Here is a 15,919-nt window from a genome sequence, read left to right on the forward strand (position 1 = left end):
GGAAACTTTCTTTTCTTTTTAAAAAATTTTAATGGTACACTTTAAAAAAAATTTTCCTTAAATTCTTTTATTGGTACATTTTAGGTAAACACTACATTTACATTTATCATTGGGTGCTTGTATTGGTACACTTTTGACATACATAATGATCACATTCATCATAGGAAATTTGTACTGTATATATCTTCTTTTCCCCCATTCCCTTCCCCTCCCTTCCTTTCAGTCCTTCTTCCCCTCTTTACAAAATTTCGCTCCTATTGTTTTCCTTCCATTCTTTTTTATTTATTTATTAGCAGTATTAAAGATCGAACTCAGGACCTTTGCACTAAGGTGCATCCGCAGCTATTTGCCTTCACACAGAGCTACACCCCTAGCCCCAGTGCCCCTTTTTAAAAAAGTTTTGAGACATGGTCTCATTATAATGCCCAAGCTGGGTTTGAACTTAATGATCCTCCTGGCTCAGCCTCCCAAACTGCTGGAATTATGTCATCATACCTGGCTGGATAAACTATTTCTTAAAAACCTGTCATGTTGTTTATCTAGCAATTTATAGCTGTTATGTAAACTGATACGCTTGTGACGTCCCAGAATTAAATCATATATATATATATATATATATATATATTTTTTTTTTTAGAACTGGGGATTGAACTCAGGTCCTTGCGCTTGTGCAGCAGGCGGCAAAATCACTGAGCTAAATCCCCAGGCCTGAAATAATATTTTTGACAAATTCTGCGAATGTGTTTCATAAAGCCTGGGAGCAGTGTATTAAGACTCACATGCTGGGGGCCGGGGATTTAGCCCAGTGGTTTCATCGCCTGCCTCGCAAGCGCAAGGACCCAAGTTCCATCCCTGGTACCAAAAAAAAAAGAATCACAGGCTGGGGCTGGGATTTAGCTCAGTGGTTCCGGCACCTGCCTCGCAAGCACAAGGTCCCAAGTTCGATCCCCCATACCAAAAAAAAAAAGAATCACATGCTGTCCTGGTCACCAGGCCTGCCAGAACCTATTTATGAAAAGAATAGTCTTGGGCCGGGGATTTAGCTCAGAGGTTCTGCCGCCTGCCTCGAAAGCGCAAGGTCCCGAGTTTGATCCCTGGTACAAAAAAGAAAAGAAAAGAATAGTCTTAAAAGCTATAATTGTATACTGTAGCAATTTTGTATCTCTACATTGTGCGCTCAGTGAAGGCAGGGACTCACCCTGGTTCATGCTTGGTTTGTTGCAAATGTTTAACCCACAACAAATAATAAATATGCATAACAACATGTCCTAGTCCACTATAACTATTACTATGACATTCTTTTTGTAGATAGAAGTTATTTTACGATATGGTTGTGTAACGGCAAAGTGCCAGCTGGAACATACATACAGGTAGTCCAGGAGAATGGAAGACGCACCCAGTTTTGGAGGCAAAGTGTACAGTTTTATTTTTAACACCAGCAGGCCAGTCTGGGACTTCTCCACAGAGACTGACCAGCTTTGGGGCTGAGCAGGGCAGGTTATACTCTTGGGAGGGGGCGAGCTGGCAAGAGTTGAGCACTTTGCATTGGTTACACAGAGCACAAGTCATCTGGGCCCAGCAAATTCCCCGGTTATCAGACATTACAGACAGCAAGCTCAGCGCACAGAGTCACATCTCATTTACATTTAGCGGGGAGTTAGAAGTAATAAAACTGAGAACAAAGAAAATTCCTGAAATGCTTGAGAGGAAGTGTCCAGGAAGCCCGGACACGTTGAGGGAACAGGGGAAAACTTTTCCACCAGTAAGTTCTGCAGAGAAATATGTTCCCTGTTCAGTTGAGTAATTTTTCAAAGGGAAGAACAATTTTGAATATTTTGGATAATAGAAGCCGTGACTAACCCTCCTTCCGGTCATGCTCCTCTCATTCTAGCAGGACGGTAGAAATACTTGGGAAGTTTTATAAAAATACTTATTTGTAATAACACACTTGTGGTACAAGGTCCTGGGGTTCAATCCCAGTACCACAAACAAAATCCAATTGCTTCACTATACCAATTAAATCAAGACTTCTGGAAGTGGGACTTAAAAGTGAGTTCTCCAGGTGTGATTTTCATTTATGAGCTGGGGTGGGGCCCACTGAACTAGAAGTTATTGAATAATACCCCTCCTTATTTAGGACTAGCATAGCTATGGGTGGCTTTTTACATTTAACACTTCACAGAAAAGAAGTAAAGTCCCAGTAAAGATTGCACTACCTGGGCACTTGCGCTAGCAATAACCTTGTTTTACACTGGAGGCTGTAATTCCAGCCGATCCCTCTACGTTTTAAAAGTTTAGGTAGTAGTCCTTCCTTCTCCTCTGTGCCCTTATGCATCACCATGTATGTGGCACAACCCTCTGAGTCATCTGCTTTCCTAAGAAGAGAGGTCTAAGCATTTTGGCATGTATTGAGAGAACTTTTTAAAAGGGTTACTAGGAGTTGAAAATTTTTAAGACAGCATAGAGCAGATATTTTTAAAAGGTTTGATTTTTTTTGTTCGTGGTGCTGGAGATGAACCCCGCGTCTCGGCGCAGCCTAACTACACAATCTACCGCTGAGCTACACTCCAAGAAAGATTTTTGATTAAAGAACCATCTTATCCCAGTTTTAAGGATGCATGTCGACTGTTAAGTTCAAACTGAGGTCTATGGGATATGAAGGTAACTTAGCAACTTGAAAAACTAATCACACAAGATTTCCTTAGAAGTCTCGTTTTACGAGTTGTCTGGTTAGTGACAACAGCCATCCTTCTAGAGCTCAGCATACGCAGCTGATATCCTCCGTTCAGGACAAATCCATGACACAAGTGGGGCACCTCTGCCCCAGTTTCCCTTCTTTAGAAGATTTGCCGTCACAGTGCAGTCAAAAGGTGGGGACCCAATCCCTTTCTGGCTCAAAATCAACCTTTGAGGTTCCTCAATTGTGACAGCCATCCGTATTCCTCCCCCACTCCCAAGCTCGACCCCATTCAGCGCCCACCTGCAGTAACTTCCAGTTCTTCTCACTTTCCCTTCCGGGTCGGGACCCCGCTGATATCCGGTCTTGGCACCTGGTCTTGATATCCGGTCTTGCGTACTAGGTCCCGAGCGCAGCCCCGCAGCCCCGCCGCTCCACCGTTGCTATGGTAGCCGGTGGCTGACGGAGCAGTGAGGGTGGTGTTGCGTGGTCTCGCTGCGACCGCGCGGCTCCAGGCCAGCGGGAACACAGAATGGGCTGAGGCGGCGAGGCGAGGCGAGGCGAGGCGAGGCGAGGGGCGCAACGCCGGTCCGGAATTCTCAGACTTTGCCCGTTGAGGAGAGGGTGGGACTGAGGGTTTCCTAGCTCCCGGGGCCTGCTAGGTGGTGTGATAAGTCGTGTGGGGACTTGTTGATTTGACCCGAGCGTGATGGGAAGGAAGTGTGGGGGCCCCACGCGTGATAGTGACATATATATAGTGAGGGCATCTCAGTGTTGATGGGAGTGACCGACATGGCAGGAGGTTTCCTACACTGGCGAGGTTGGAGCCTCCGCCTCCAGACGACTTACACCCCCCATGGCAGTTCCCAAAGACGTGGCTCTGTGGAAAAGATCCTCTCTCTCCCCTTCCCCCCCCGTCTCTCTGTCTCTCTCTGTCTCTCTGTCTCTCTCTGTCTCTCTGTCTCTCTGTCTCTCTGTCTCTCTGTCTCTCTGTCTCTGTCTCTCTGTCTTTCTCTCTGTCTCTCTGTCTCTCTGTTTTTCCCTCTCTCCGTCTCTCTGTCTGTCTCTCTGTCTGTCTGTCTCTCTCTCTGTCTCTCTCAGAATTTGAAAGTAGGGATTGGTTGGGTCTTTGCGTTATATACAGCTTGAAAAAATAAGTGTAAATGTTTAACTTTTTCCATTTTCTTTCTCTGTTTCTATGAAGAAGTAGAAGCCAGGCTTGGAAATGGAGATGTATGAAACTCTTGGAAAAGTGGGAGAGGGAAGTTATGGTACAGTCATGAAATGTAAACGTAAGGATATGGGGCAGATAGTGGCCATTAAGATATTCTATGAGAAGCCGGAAAAATCTGTCAACAAAATTGCAACGAGAGAAATAATGTTTCTAAAGGTTGGCTTCTTTTGCCTTACTTGCTCTGTCAATTAAAAGAAAAATTAGTATGGAATAAAAAGTGCATTAAAGAATATGTCATTCAACACCTATCTTAAGACATATAATAGAAAAATCCTTATTGTCTATATTTTGTAATTTTACACTGATACAAAATATGTAACAAAATCATGCTACTATTGTTTAGTCCTAAATATCCAAGTATAATGCTTAATAAAAATGTATGCTTTGTGCAAAGCATTGTGCTGAGACCACAAGGAGGATAAAAATGGGTCTTTAAAGATTTTTATAATTTATTTATGTTTTTTTAAGATTTTTATAATTTAGTCACAGAAACAGGAGGGTATATGTCATTATGCCCAGCTTGAAGGGTTCTTGAGTGACTGATATTCTGCAACCCTGTATAGTAGATGACAATACAAATATAGCTACTCTTAGCTGAACATTCCAGGATATTTCTACCTTGTTTTTTTTTGTTGTTGTTAAATTCTTTTATTGGTACATTTTAGGTATACAACACAATTACATTTCTCATTGGGAATTGTACCTTTACATAATGCATCTTAGTTCTTGTTTTTCCCCATTCCTAGCCCTCCCTTCACCTCCTCCACCCTTCCCTATTTACAAAGACTTTATTTCCATTTTTTCCATTTCTCATCAGTTTTCCTTTCCCTTCTTTCCTTTCCCCTGCCCCTCCCACTACCCCTACCCCTTTGGACCTTTTCTTCCTATTTTGCATTATCGATTATTCATTCTAATCATTGTTACATGTTAGGTATACAATATAATGACATTCATCATTGGAAATTTGCACCTTTCCATAGTCTCTCTGTTCTTATTTTTCACCCTTGCCCAGCCCTCCCTTCAACCTCTCCATTCCTCCCTATTTACAAAGATTTTGTTCCTATTTTTCCATTTTCTCATATTAATCCCATTCCCTTCTATCCTTTCCCCTAGCCCTCCCACTTCCTTCCCCTTTGTCCCTTTTCTTCCTATTTCCCATTACCTATCATACATTTAGTCCTTATTTACACTTTCAGTTTCTCACACCAGAGAAACTATTCGGTATTTATACATGTGTGTCCTATTTATTTCACTTAAGAGTATCGCCTCAATGTGCATCCACTGAGCTATAAATGACTCTAATTTCTCATTTTTTATGGCTCAGTAGTACTCCATTTTATTAAAAAACCACATTTTCTTTATCCAGTCTCCAGTTGATGGGCATTTGGGCTGTTTCCAAGTTTTAGCTATTACAAACTGCTCTGCTATGAACATGGGTGCACATATATCACTGTGGTATGATTCTTTTAATTCTTTGGGGACGATCCCCAGCAGTGGAATAGCGGGGTCAAATGGGACTTCCAGTCCTTGTTCTGTGAGGTATCTCCATACTGATTTCCACAGTGGTTGCACCAGTCTACACTCCCACCAGCAGTGGAGCAGGGTTCCTCTTTCCCCACAGCCCTGCCAGCATTTGTTATTGTTGGATTTCATGATAGCAGCCATTCTTTCTGGAGTGAGGTGAAATCTCAGTGTTGTTTTCATTTGGATCTCTCGAATGACCAGTGATGTTGAACATTTTTTCATGTATTTATTTGCTATTTCTACTTCTTTATCTGAGAAGTGTCTGTTCATTTCAGATGCCCATTTTCAGATTGGGTCTTTAAATTTGGGAGGTCTTCTACCTTGTTATGTACTTGCATCATCTTATAAATCCTGGGGGCTAATGTGTCCATTTTACATACAGGGGAAACTGAGGTGCTTCCAGTAGGAGAATGATGAGGTGTACTGTTACGGGGCGTAATAAATGCCAAGTGATTGACAGTCCTGTTGGACAGGGAAGGTTTCCTGACGATACAGGACACGACTTCAGCTGTAAGGAATTTAGGGAAGTTAGAGGAACTACCAAGTGGCAGTTTAAGAGAACATGAGCTCAGAATGTCTAACACAGGACAGAAGGACAAAGATCAAAAGCAGAACAGAAAAAGAGAAGAGACTTTTGCCTGTAGAGTTTCCAATGCAAAATTGGAAAGAGGTGAGATTAGTGCAGTAAATTGGAAGTAGGTTTTAAAGTCTTGTCTTCTAGGCTGAGTCAAAATTTGATTTTGTGAGAGGTGAAAGTGAAGGTTTTGAATTCAGTGTAAAACTATAAAACATCTAGCATTATGTTCAATAGAGAGTCGAGAGAGTAAAAATAGAAAAGTCTGTCAGGAGTTTAATCCTGGAACACTAGTAAATGTCACGAGAGCCCTTTCTAGAATGTAGCAATGTGAATGGAAGCAAAAGTAGAACAAATTGGGCCGGGGGATTTAGCTCAGTGGTTTCACCACCTGCTGTGCAAGTGCAAGGACCCAAGTTTGATCCCCGGTACCAAAAAAAAAAAAAAAAGAACAAATTTATTGTGAAAGAAGACATTCAAAGAGTGTAGAAAGGCAAGAGTCATATTTTTGAAATTTAGTGGTTTCTCCAACTGATGAAAATTTGAAAGACTCAGAAAAGACATCAATTGGGAACTATTTTGGAAATGCTGATTTGAGGTTACAAGAGTACATTTAAGTAAAGATGCCACTAAGCTTTTGTAAATAGGGAACAAGAGAAGAAATGAAGGCAGAAGATGAAATCATTGTAGGTATGACAGGTCAGTTTAGGGAAAAGAACTGAGGAATGTGGAGGACAGCATTAATGTTTTTTGGTGATACAAAACTAGTGAATGAAATAAATATGTATTCTATTTATTGGAATCTAGATGCTTTAAGGTTTATGATCTTGACAGTGTAGTCTTAAGTGTTTTATATGTGATGAAAGCAGGTGCACTTCTTGCTTATCTTAATGTTACACAAAAGTCATTCTTTGTAAATGTATATGATAGATCATTTTGTTTTCTAAATAAAAAATTAGTGTACTAGTATTAGGCATCTGTGGCTAGTTTGATCTGCTCTATTTCTAAATAATGAAGGGAAGTTGAAGTCAGTAGAGATGTATTATGATTTTTCGAGAGGTACCAGTCCCACTTCTGATGACCTAAAGCATAATAACTTTAAGGCAGTTGTGTACTGTGTAATCTGATTAGGAGACCCTTTCCCATGCTATATCTCTTACTCTTTCATTAACTTGTTGCACTTAAGCTGATTATTTGTCTCCTTAATCATTTTGTATAATAACCAATATGTATGTGGCAAGAACAGAGAGAGATGAACTTGAAGATGTGTCTTAACTGTTAAAGCTATTATGCAAATTGTTCTGAGACACCTTAACTACTCTTATTGGCTTTTTATAGGACTTTTAATTCAATGTAATTCCACTAAGAGATTTCTTGGGTTAAATTTTCAGTCCAAAACTATTGCCAGGGCCAGGGATTTAGCTCAGTGGTTCTTCCGCCTGCCCCGCAAGCTCAAGGACCAGAGTTCAATCCCCGGTACCAAAAACAAAACAAAACAAAACAAAAATATTGCCAAAATTACTTAGTTTGAACTAAGTCTTTATCTGTTAGAATTTCATTAAATTAATTGCAGATAATTTCATTAAATAAATCACAAGAGACTGTAGAAAAGTTGTCTAGTAATGCAGAAAGATGAAAAAGGAGCAACAGAGCATATCTAGGGTTTTCATGGTTTATCTGAAAAACCAAACCAAACCAAACCAAACAACTTTATTCCTTAACCCTGGGTGAGTCTTCCATGATGCTTATTAGCTCACATTAACCTTTCACAGCTTTAGCCTCCCTTTAAAATAAAAACTAGACAGGAAGCCAGGAATTTTCCTTAGTTGAGGGATTAATAGTGTAGTCTCCAAAAGCACTCAGTTCTTTTCACTGCTGCCTATATTTTGCTGCTGCAGCATTCTGGCATCTTGTCAACCAGGGAAATTGGAAGCAAAAATAGGAAAGGAATCTGGCATTATATTTTGGCATGTTTTCCTGTGAGTCATGATTCAGGGATTTTAGTTTCTAGTTACAGGGGAAGAAAAATTGACATTATGCCATTGGAATAAAGATGAATTTTATAAAAGTATGTATTTTTAATCAATCCAATACTGAAAATATACCCCTTAATTCTTAGCCAAATAAATGTTATCGATTATTTGAAAACAAATTGTTAAATATTTCAGAATTGAATGTGTTAAAAATGTGTTAAAAAAATAGAATAAACAACATAGAACACTAAGCCTCTTTTGGTTTCTAACAAGATACATGGCCATTTTTGACATTTTAAAATTATTTTAACAATGGCAACAGTATAAAAGTGTTTTGATAGAATAGTAAGACAATGAACAAAAATCACAAATAATTGCATATTTACGTAAAATTCCTGTTTTATAGATTGTCATTTCGTATACCTGAGGATTTTTTAGATTTTTAAATATTCTTTTGGTATAGTCTGAACAAGTTTATAAAATCCTCTAGAACTTAAGGTTTACTCCCTAGAATTTATGGCCAAAATTAAAGAATAATTAATTTATGTAAATTCAGGTCATGTACTTAATGGTGTTGAAGGCCACGCTCATTTGAAAACCTCCTCACCTCTTGGGCTGGAAGCATAGCTCAGTGATAAAGTATGCTTAGCATGTGCAAGGCCCTGGATTCAATCCCCAGCATGAAAACAAAAAACCAACCTAACCAGAAAACATTAGGACCGCTTAAATTTCAGATGTTAAATTTAACCACAAACTAAGTTAAAATAGTTCAAGGTATTTCTCAGTATACCAAGTTATAGTATAGTTTATCGCCTCTTAATTTAGATAAACAATCAAATGTCAATTTGAGGTAAAGCAATACATCTGTTTCTTCTGTAAGTATTGATCATGAGATGGCTAAAAATATTCTTAAAATAGGAAGTAAATCAGTTGAGTTTTGTTGAAATATGTGGAGGAAAAGAAACGCAGAATATTTCTGTTCAAAATTATATAGATGTTAGGTACAAATTATGTTTGAAATAATTTATTGAAATCTATTTCTTCTCTTAATAGCAATTTCATCATGAAAACCTGGTCACTCTCATTGAAGTTTTTAAACAGAAAAAGAAAATTCATTTGGTATTTGAATTTATTGACCACACAGTATTAGATGAGTTACAACACTATTGTCATGGAGTAGAGAGTAAACGACTTAGAAAATACCTCTTCCAGATCCTTCAAGCAATTGAATATCTTCACAGTAATAACGTAAGTGCTTTATAGTAAGCCACACTGCAGGATGAATATGAATCATGAGTGTCATTTAAACATTATCTTATTTTTATGAAGGTATTATAATAATTTTTCCCTACAGCGCTAAGGGATGTCTTGAAAATAGGTATAGGGTGTATCACTACCTGACAATTTTGTTGGAGAAATAAAAAATATTTACTGAGTACATAATAATTGTAACTGTGGGACAGATTGGGGTGCAAAAGGTAGTATCCATGGTTTGGTTTAGAAGGATCAACAGTCACCTGAGGCACCTTTAATTGCGAAAGTATATGATAATATTGAATGTCAAGGATCATAGGTTAATGGAGGGTTTGAAGGAACTAGAGATGAACCCAGGCAAATAGCAAGTCAGTATAGATGGCTTTAGGGAAGAGAGTGAACACAAAGTGACCAAGAGATGTAGGGCCTTGCCATTTAAACTGTGGAAAAAAAAGAAAAGATCTACTCTTCTGATTTTTGGTGTTGATTTTAACATTGTCTAGTTTAACTCAGCAGTTTTTTCTGTGGAGCTTTATTTGTTCTGTACATGGCTGTACTTTCTGGAAATTACATATATGTTCAGGAAATAACAGTAAAGTATATATTCAAGAAAGAAGAGTAAATACTTCAAAAATAGTTTAAGTGATTCAAGTACAACAACCATGTATTCGAGCATATTTCAGATCAGATATCTTAGTTTCTAATTTTCTGACTTGCCAATAGTGTATCTCATTTTGTGGCTTTGGAAATGGTTGAAATGAAAATTGGTTGTGATAGCTGGAATTCAGGTTGTAATTTTCTTCCTAGGGAAGGGAAAGGTGATATAATGTGATACTGAAGAGCATTTATCAGTCTCTGGAATCAGACTATCTTGTGTTTTTACCACTAAGTAATCTATGAAAACTCAAACAACTTGTGTAAGCAGAGATCATGGCCCCATGACTCTGTAGCCTTGGGAAAGTTATCTAACCTCATCTGCAAAACGACAGTCATATCTCACAGATTTTTTATAACAATTTTTTTTTTTTTGGTACCGGGGATCAAACTCGGGACCTTTCGCTTGCAAGGCCGGCGCCAGAACCACTGAGCTAAATCCTCGGCTCGCACAGATTTTTTAAAAGATCAAATTAAGTAGTAGGTATAATGAGTTTAGTACTTGTTCAGGCACATTGTAAGTGCTCTCAACACATTCCCTGTGCTGGCAGGGAATCAGGAATAGTTGTGTTATCATTGTATCTCTATAGTATCTTGTCTATACCACAGTCCAAAAATGTTTCTTGGATGAAGAGAGACATCAGTATGGACCAAACAGAGTCAGCCTTTGGAAATGAGGTAAAACTAAAGTAGGTAGGATTTGAATTATAGGTAGGATTTTATTAGAATAGAAGAGGAAATACATTCAGGTGGTGTACCACTGTGAGAGTAGAAGTGAACCTGAGATGGGGCTTCAGAGGGTGGCGATAAGACTGGTTACCAGGACACCAGGAACAGGGAGGGAGCTACTAACATTGCACAGGTACTCTGGGGAGGGAGAAGTTTTACAGAGTCTTGAAATCAATCCTTGACCACCCACCAAAGGTGTGGACTTTTTCCTGAGGACACTGGGAAACCCTTGGAGGTTTCTGAGCATTTTTGTGACAGGATAAAAGCAAAATCTAAGCTTACTCTGGCAAGAGTAGAAGATAAGAATGGGTAGAGGCAGAAAGATCAAATGATGTGCTGTTGTGACATTCAGATGTGAAGGGTGAAGGCTTAGACTACTCTAATGGGAGGGAGAGGAAGGATGATGAGGAGTGGATGGGAAAATTTCAAAGGAAACAATAGGAATTGGGAACTAATTTGTTATAAGAAGGGATGAAAACAAAAGATAAAGATTACAAAACTTTTGAGAGCAGAATAATGGTGCCATTGGTAGTAGCTGATTTCAGAAAGGGAACGTGCTTGTAGATGTATTGATATATTTTAAGGGACAGTGAGAGTTTCTAAGAAAAAATTGTGGTTTACCAATTACCTCATGGCTTTAGAAAGTTATCAGAACTGATACACATATTTGGGAATCTGTCTTAGATGCTATGATCGAAGCAAGATGGTTGGCTGAATCTCAGAAACAAAAGGAAAAACAAAAGTAGTTCTCACCACCAAGTGTGGCAGAGTATCTGAGGTGGGGATAGCAGAGAAGGAGGCCCACACAAACATCCATACTCTCTTTTTCTATTAATTTTACTTAGAGTAAATTTATCCATGTCCTTCACCTCACAGAACATTGAAAACTAATTACATTTGACAGTTAAGTCAGCCGTGAAGGAATGACTCATGAAAATAGTTATTATTATACCTGTTATCTGGATGTCTGAGTTTAGGCCTTGATTTAAGGTTATCATCATGTTGACAAAAATTGAAATTTTGGGGCCAGGGATTTAGCTCAGTGGTTTCACATTTCCAGTGTTCCAGGTCCAACAAGCAATTATTTACATATTATTTTATACAAATTGCCTGAGCCAGGGATTTAGCTCAGTGGTGCTGCCACCTGCCCTGCAAGCACAAGGACCTGAGTTCAATCCCTGGTACCAAAAAAAAAAATTTGAAATTTCAAATGATTGATATTTTATATAATTAAAATATCTGAGATATTGTATACCATGATATCACATTACACCTTTTAATAATAATTCATGAATTCAAATAGTTTAGAATCGGAAAAAGCTTTTTATCTCCAGAAGTATTTGTTTACCTTTTTATTTAATAATGAAAACTTTTTTTGTTGTTAAAACCAGGACCTTCCCACTGAACTATCCCTGGCTTTTTCGTTATTATTTATTTATTTATTTATTTATTTATTTATTTTTTGGTACTGGGGATCAAACTCAGGTCCTTGCACTTGCGCAGCAGGGAGTGAAACCACTGAGCTAAATCCCCGGTCCTCGTTATTTTTTATTTTGAGATAGGGTCTTGCCAAGTCACTCTAGGTAGGACTCGAACTTTTGATCCTGCTTCCTTAGCCTTCTGGAGTACTGGGATTGCAGGTGTGTGCCACCATGCCCGGCCACATATTGCCTCAAATAAAATTTAATATTTAGTTGCAGTAATTAGCTCATTATAGGAATATAAGTAATACAGCTGACTCATTCAAGTGGTTTTGATATGATTTTGAGCTGACTGTTGTAAGCCTCTTCATAATCATTTTGAGGGAGGGCAGGTAGGGAGCTCAGTGGTAGAGCTTAGCATATGTGAAGCCCTGGGTTAAATTGCTAGCACCAAAGCAATAACAGAATTTTGGAAGCAATCAGTGTAAATGCAAACATCTGGTCATTTATGGAGGAAAAATATTTACTACCTCATTTGTTTATTTAACAAGTATGCTTTGGGCATTTACCAATTATAAACACTGATTTCCCTGGGTTCTGGTGTTGCACCCTTCAGCAAAAGTCTTCATTTCTACTCTTATAGAGCTTGTTAAATTTTATCCAACTTTCAGTAAATTTTATGAATTATGAGTAATTCTGTCTAATACCTAAGGATTGCTGAGCTTTCCCAACCTCACCCTAACACCCTACTCCACAAAGCCCTATTTTTGTAAATTTAGGCCACTTTTACATGTTTTCTGAATTCTCCTTTTGGATTTTGAATTCCTATTCTTTTAAACAAAGGATTATTTTTGAAATATTTAACAGCTATTAATATTTTGCTATATATGTTTCATCTATTTTGTTTCCTGAAGTAATTTAGAGTACATTAGAGGCAACCTGAATTTTACTGTAGAATACTTCCCGATTTATCTCTTTTGAAAAGGATAATTTCCTATATAAGCTCAGAATAAACATTGCATCCTAATTTATATTAAGTTTTAACTAATTAGTTTAAAAATGTCTTTAACAACTATTTCTTTCTCTTTTTTTGCTGCCGGGGATCAAACTCGGAACTCGCACTTGCAAGGAAGGCGGTGGAACCACTGAGCTAAATCTCAGGCAACAGCTGTTTCTTACATTCCATATCTGGTTAAGAACTGGAATTTTTGCCCATTAGTTTTTAGGGCAAATGGGACATTCACAGTTTTGCAGCCTACCTTCCACATTATTACTCAGTCTATTTTTTGCAAGCTACTGGCTTATTTTTTCAAATTAACATGAGCACTTATTATATAACACCAAGTAGGAAAATTGGTTAAATTGAAGCTTTATTTGGTTTAGAATTCAGACTCTGAGACTGTTGGAAGTTGCAGAGGTTTGAACTCTCTTCCTTTTTGGTGTTTGGTTTTGTTTTCTTGTTTTTGTGTTTTGTTTTTGTATTGGAGATTGAACCCAGGGCATTAACACTGACATATTCTCAGCTCTTTTTATTTTTTGAGGCAGGGTCTAACTAAGTCATTAAATTGCCCTGGTTGAGCTTAAATTTGTGATCCTCCTGCCCCAGTTTCCCAGAATGCTAGGATTATAGGCCTGCTCCTTTTTTTTTTTTTTTTTTTAATTTTTTTTTAAACAGGAGAAGGAACGCACAAAATTTATTACGTGACTAAAGAAAGGATTATTAGGCTTCTTGAACTCTATTCTTTCAGAGTATTTAAATTCAAGCATATAGGGCTATACAGAACAGAGGGATTTTAAATCAGATTGAAATATGGAGTTTTATGTTGTCCTGGAGAGTGTTCAGCTACAAAGTAAAGAAAAATCAAACTCTTTGTTTGAATTCAAAATTTGATAGTATTATTTGAATTCAAATTTTATAGTTCACACTATCTACAAATATTAACTCAAAATGGCTGAAAGACCTAGATGTAAGCGCTAAACCTATAAAACTCTTAGAAGAAAACATAGGTAAAAGACTCCATGACCACACACTAGGCAGTGTTTCTTTAGATATGACACCCAAGAGCAAAGGTAATCAAAGAAAGAATAGGAAAACTGGGCTTAATCAAAATGAAAAAATTTTTTTGAAAACAGTAATTTGTTGCTTTTCCTTCCAAAGTATTGTGAATTTACAAAAAGGAGCAAAGCTGGGCCGGGGATTTAGCTCAGTGGCACTGCACCTGCCTGGAAAAAAGAGCAAAGTTTACACACTACTTAGTTCGTACTAAGAGATGAGGACCTGCCCTGTGTGGCCACTGGCTGTGCGCTGATGTTTAATACCAGCTCCCCAGACTTGCATTACTGCCGTCGGGGGCTCACTCCTTACACACTGTTTCATGACTACTCAGGACATCGGTCAAGTCACAGGGATTTTTTGGTTTTTTGGTTTTGGGTGGCTTTTTTTTTTTTTTGCCTTCCTGCTATGAAAATGAAATTTTCAGTTCATTTCTGAAAAATAAATTGGTCAAGAAATTCCTTTTGTTCTGCTTCTACTTTATGCAAAGCTTCATATTCAACTTGATGCCTTTCTAGCTGCATTTTCTTTTCTGCTATTAGTGCTTGAAGTTGCTGTTGTTGGGCTTCTCTCTGCTTTGCTATAGATTTGAGCAAGTTCCGAGCACCAGTGGTCTTTGTCTCCTCATTTTCTGCTTCTTTTGCAAGTTGGTCAACAAGCTCAGTTGGACCACCGACTATTTTCTGAAACTGGCCAATTTTGTCCACAAAGTCCTGTCACTCTTCCTTGAGCTCTGTGGTCGGCTGAGTAACCTCTGGATCCAACACCCGCAGCTTATTCAGCTCATCAAAGTGCATCCTGGCTTCACCCAGGATGTCTTTGGCCATAGCTGCTGACACGCTTCGGTCCTGGCTGCTACTGCAGACAGCCCCTCTCCCCAGTACGCAGTGGTCAGAAGAGTCTGCCCGCCTGGGCTGCTCCCACCAAAATGAAAAATTTTTGTGCATCAAAAGGCACCATTGGAAAATGAAAAGAATCCATAGAATGGGAGAAAATATTTGCAAATTATATATCTGATAGACATTTAGAATCTAGAATATACAGAGAACTCTTAACAACTCAGCAATAAAAAGATAAACCAATTTACAAATGCACAAAGTATTTCAATAATTTGGAAATAACTGGAATACTTATACAATGCTGGTGATAACATAAAATGGTATAACTGCTATGGAAAACACTTTCGAATTTCCTCAAAAAGTGAAATGTAAAAAAAAAGTGAAATATTCCAATGATGTCATTATATTGTATACCTAAAATGTACCAATAAAATAAAAAAGTGAAATGTAGACTTACCATATAACCCAATGATTCCACTCCTACATATAGATTCAAAAGAACTGAAAACATGTTCACACATCATTTCTAGAAGCATTATTGGTAATAGGCAAAAAATGGAAACAACTCAAATATATATCAGCGGATGAATGGATAAAAAAATGACATGCAGCGCCAGAGATTTAGCTCAGTGGTTCCGCCACCTGCCTCAAAAGCACAAGGACCTGAGTTCGATCGCCGGTACCAAAAAAAAAAAAAAATAAGGTACATCCATTTAATGGAGTATTATCAGGCCATAAAAAAGAACAAAATACTGACACAGGGTAGAACATGAATGAACCTTGAAGACATGTTAAATGAAAGAAGTCAAACATAAAAGACCACATATTATTCTATTTAATGAAATATCTAGAATAAACAAATGTATATTTTACATCTTTGTAGAAATTTCTCAACTCTATTGCCCATTTAAAAATTTGTGGTTTTTTGGTTTTGTATTGTTGAGTTGTATTTTATGTAATTTAGATACTAGTTGTTTATCATGTACA

General features: G+C 37.9%; 1 protein-coding gene, 1 long non-coding RNA gene and 1 pseudogene across 3 annotated transcripts in view; 1 reads left to right on the forward strand and 2 right to left on the reverse strand.

Moving 5' to 3' along the window:
• Window positions 1-77: 77 nt before the first annotated feature.
• LOC147823006 (uncharacterized) lies at window positions 78-3,093 on the reverse strand. Its single transcript, XR_015444853.1, has 2 exons — window positions 2,981-3,093; window positions 78-1,094 (listed from the first exon to the last, which is right to left on the reverse strand). It is a non-coding gene; the product is annotated as an uncharacterized LOC147823006 (long non-coding RNA).
• An 11-nt stretch (window positions 3,094-3,104) lies between these two features.
• Window positions 3,105-15,919, forward strand: part of Cdkl3 (cyclin dependent kinase like 3) — a 61,720-nt gene continuing 48,905 nt past the window's right edge. The window contains exons 1-3 of one of the 2 annotated variants that reach the window (XM_021242923.2): window positions 3,105-3,265; window positions 3,882-4,067; window positions 9,036-9,230. In XM_021242923.2, the coding sequence (XP_021098582.2) occupies window positions 3,903-4,067; window positions 9,036-9,230 (360 nt within the window). In that variant the 5' untranslated portion in view covers window positions 3,105-3,265; window positions 3,882-3,902. Of the gene's footprint in view, window positions 3,266-3,583; window positions 4,068-9,035; window positions 9,231-15,919 lie in introns of those variants that run through there. The other variant, XM_087194963.1, reaches the window with a different exon arrangement.
• Window positions 14,445-15,042, reverse strand: LOC101706299 (intraflagellar transport protein 20 homolog pseudogene; annotated as a pseudogene).

This window comes from Heterocephalus glaber, unplaced genomic scaffold (genome assembly GCF_053883595.1).
Source record: "Heterocephalus glaber isolate CG9 unplaced genomic scaffold, H.glaber_assembly_v1.0 deba00001606, whole genome shotgun sequence".
Taxonomy (NCBI): domain Eukaryota; kingdom Metazoa; phylum Chordata; class Mammalia; order Rodentia; family Bathyergidae; genus Heterocephalus; species Heterocephalus glaber.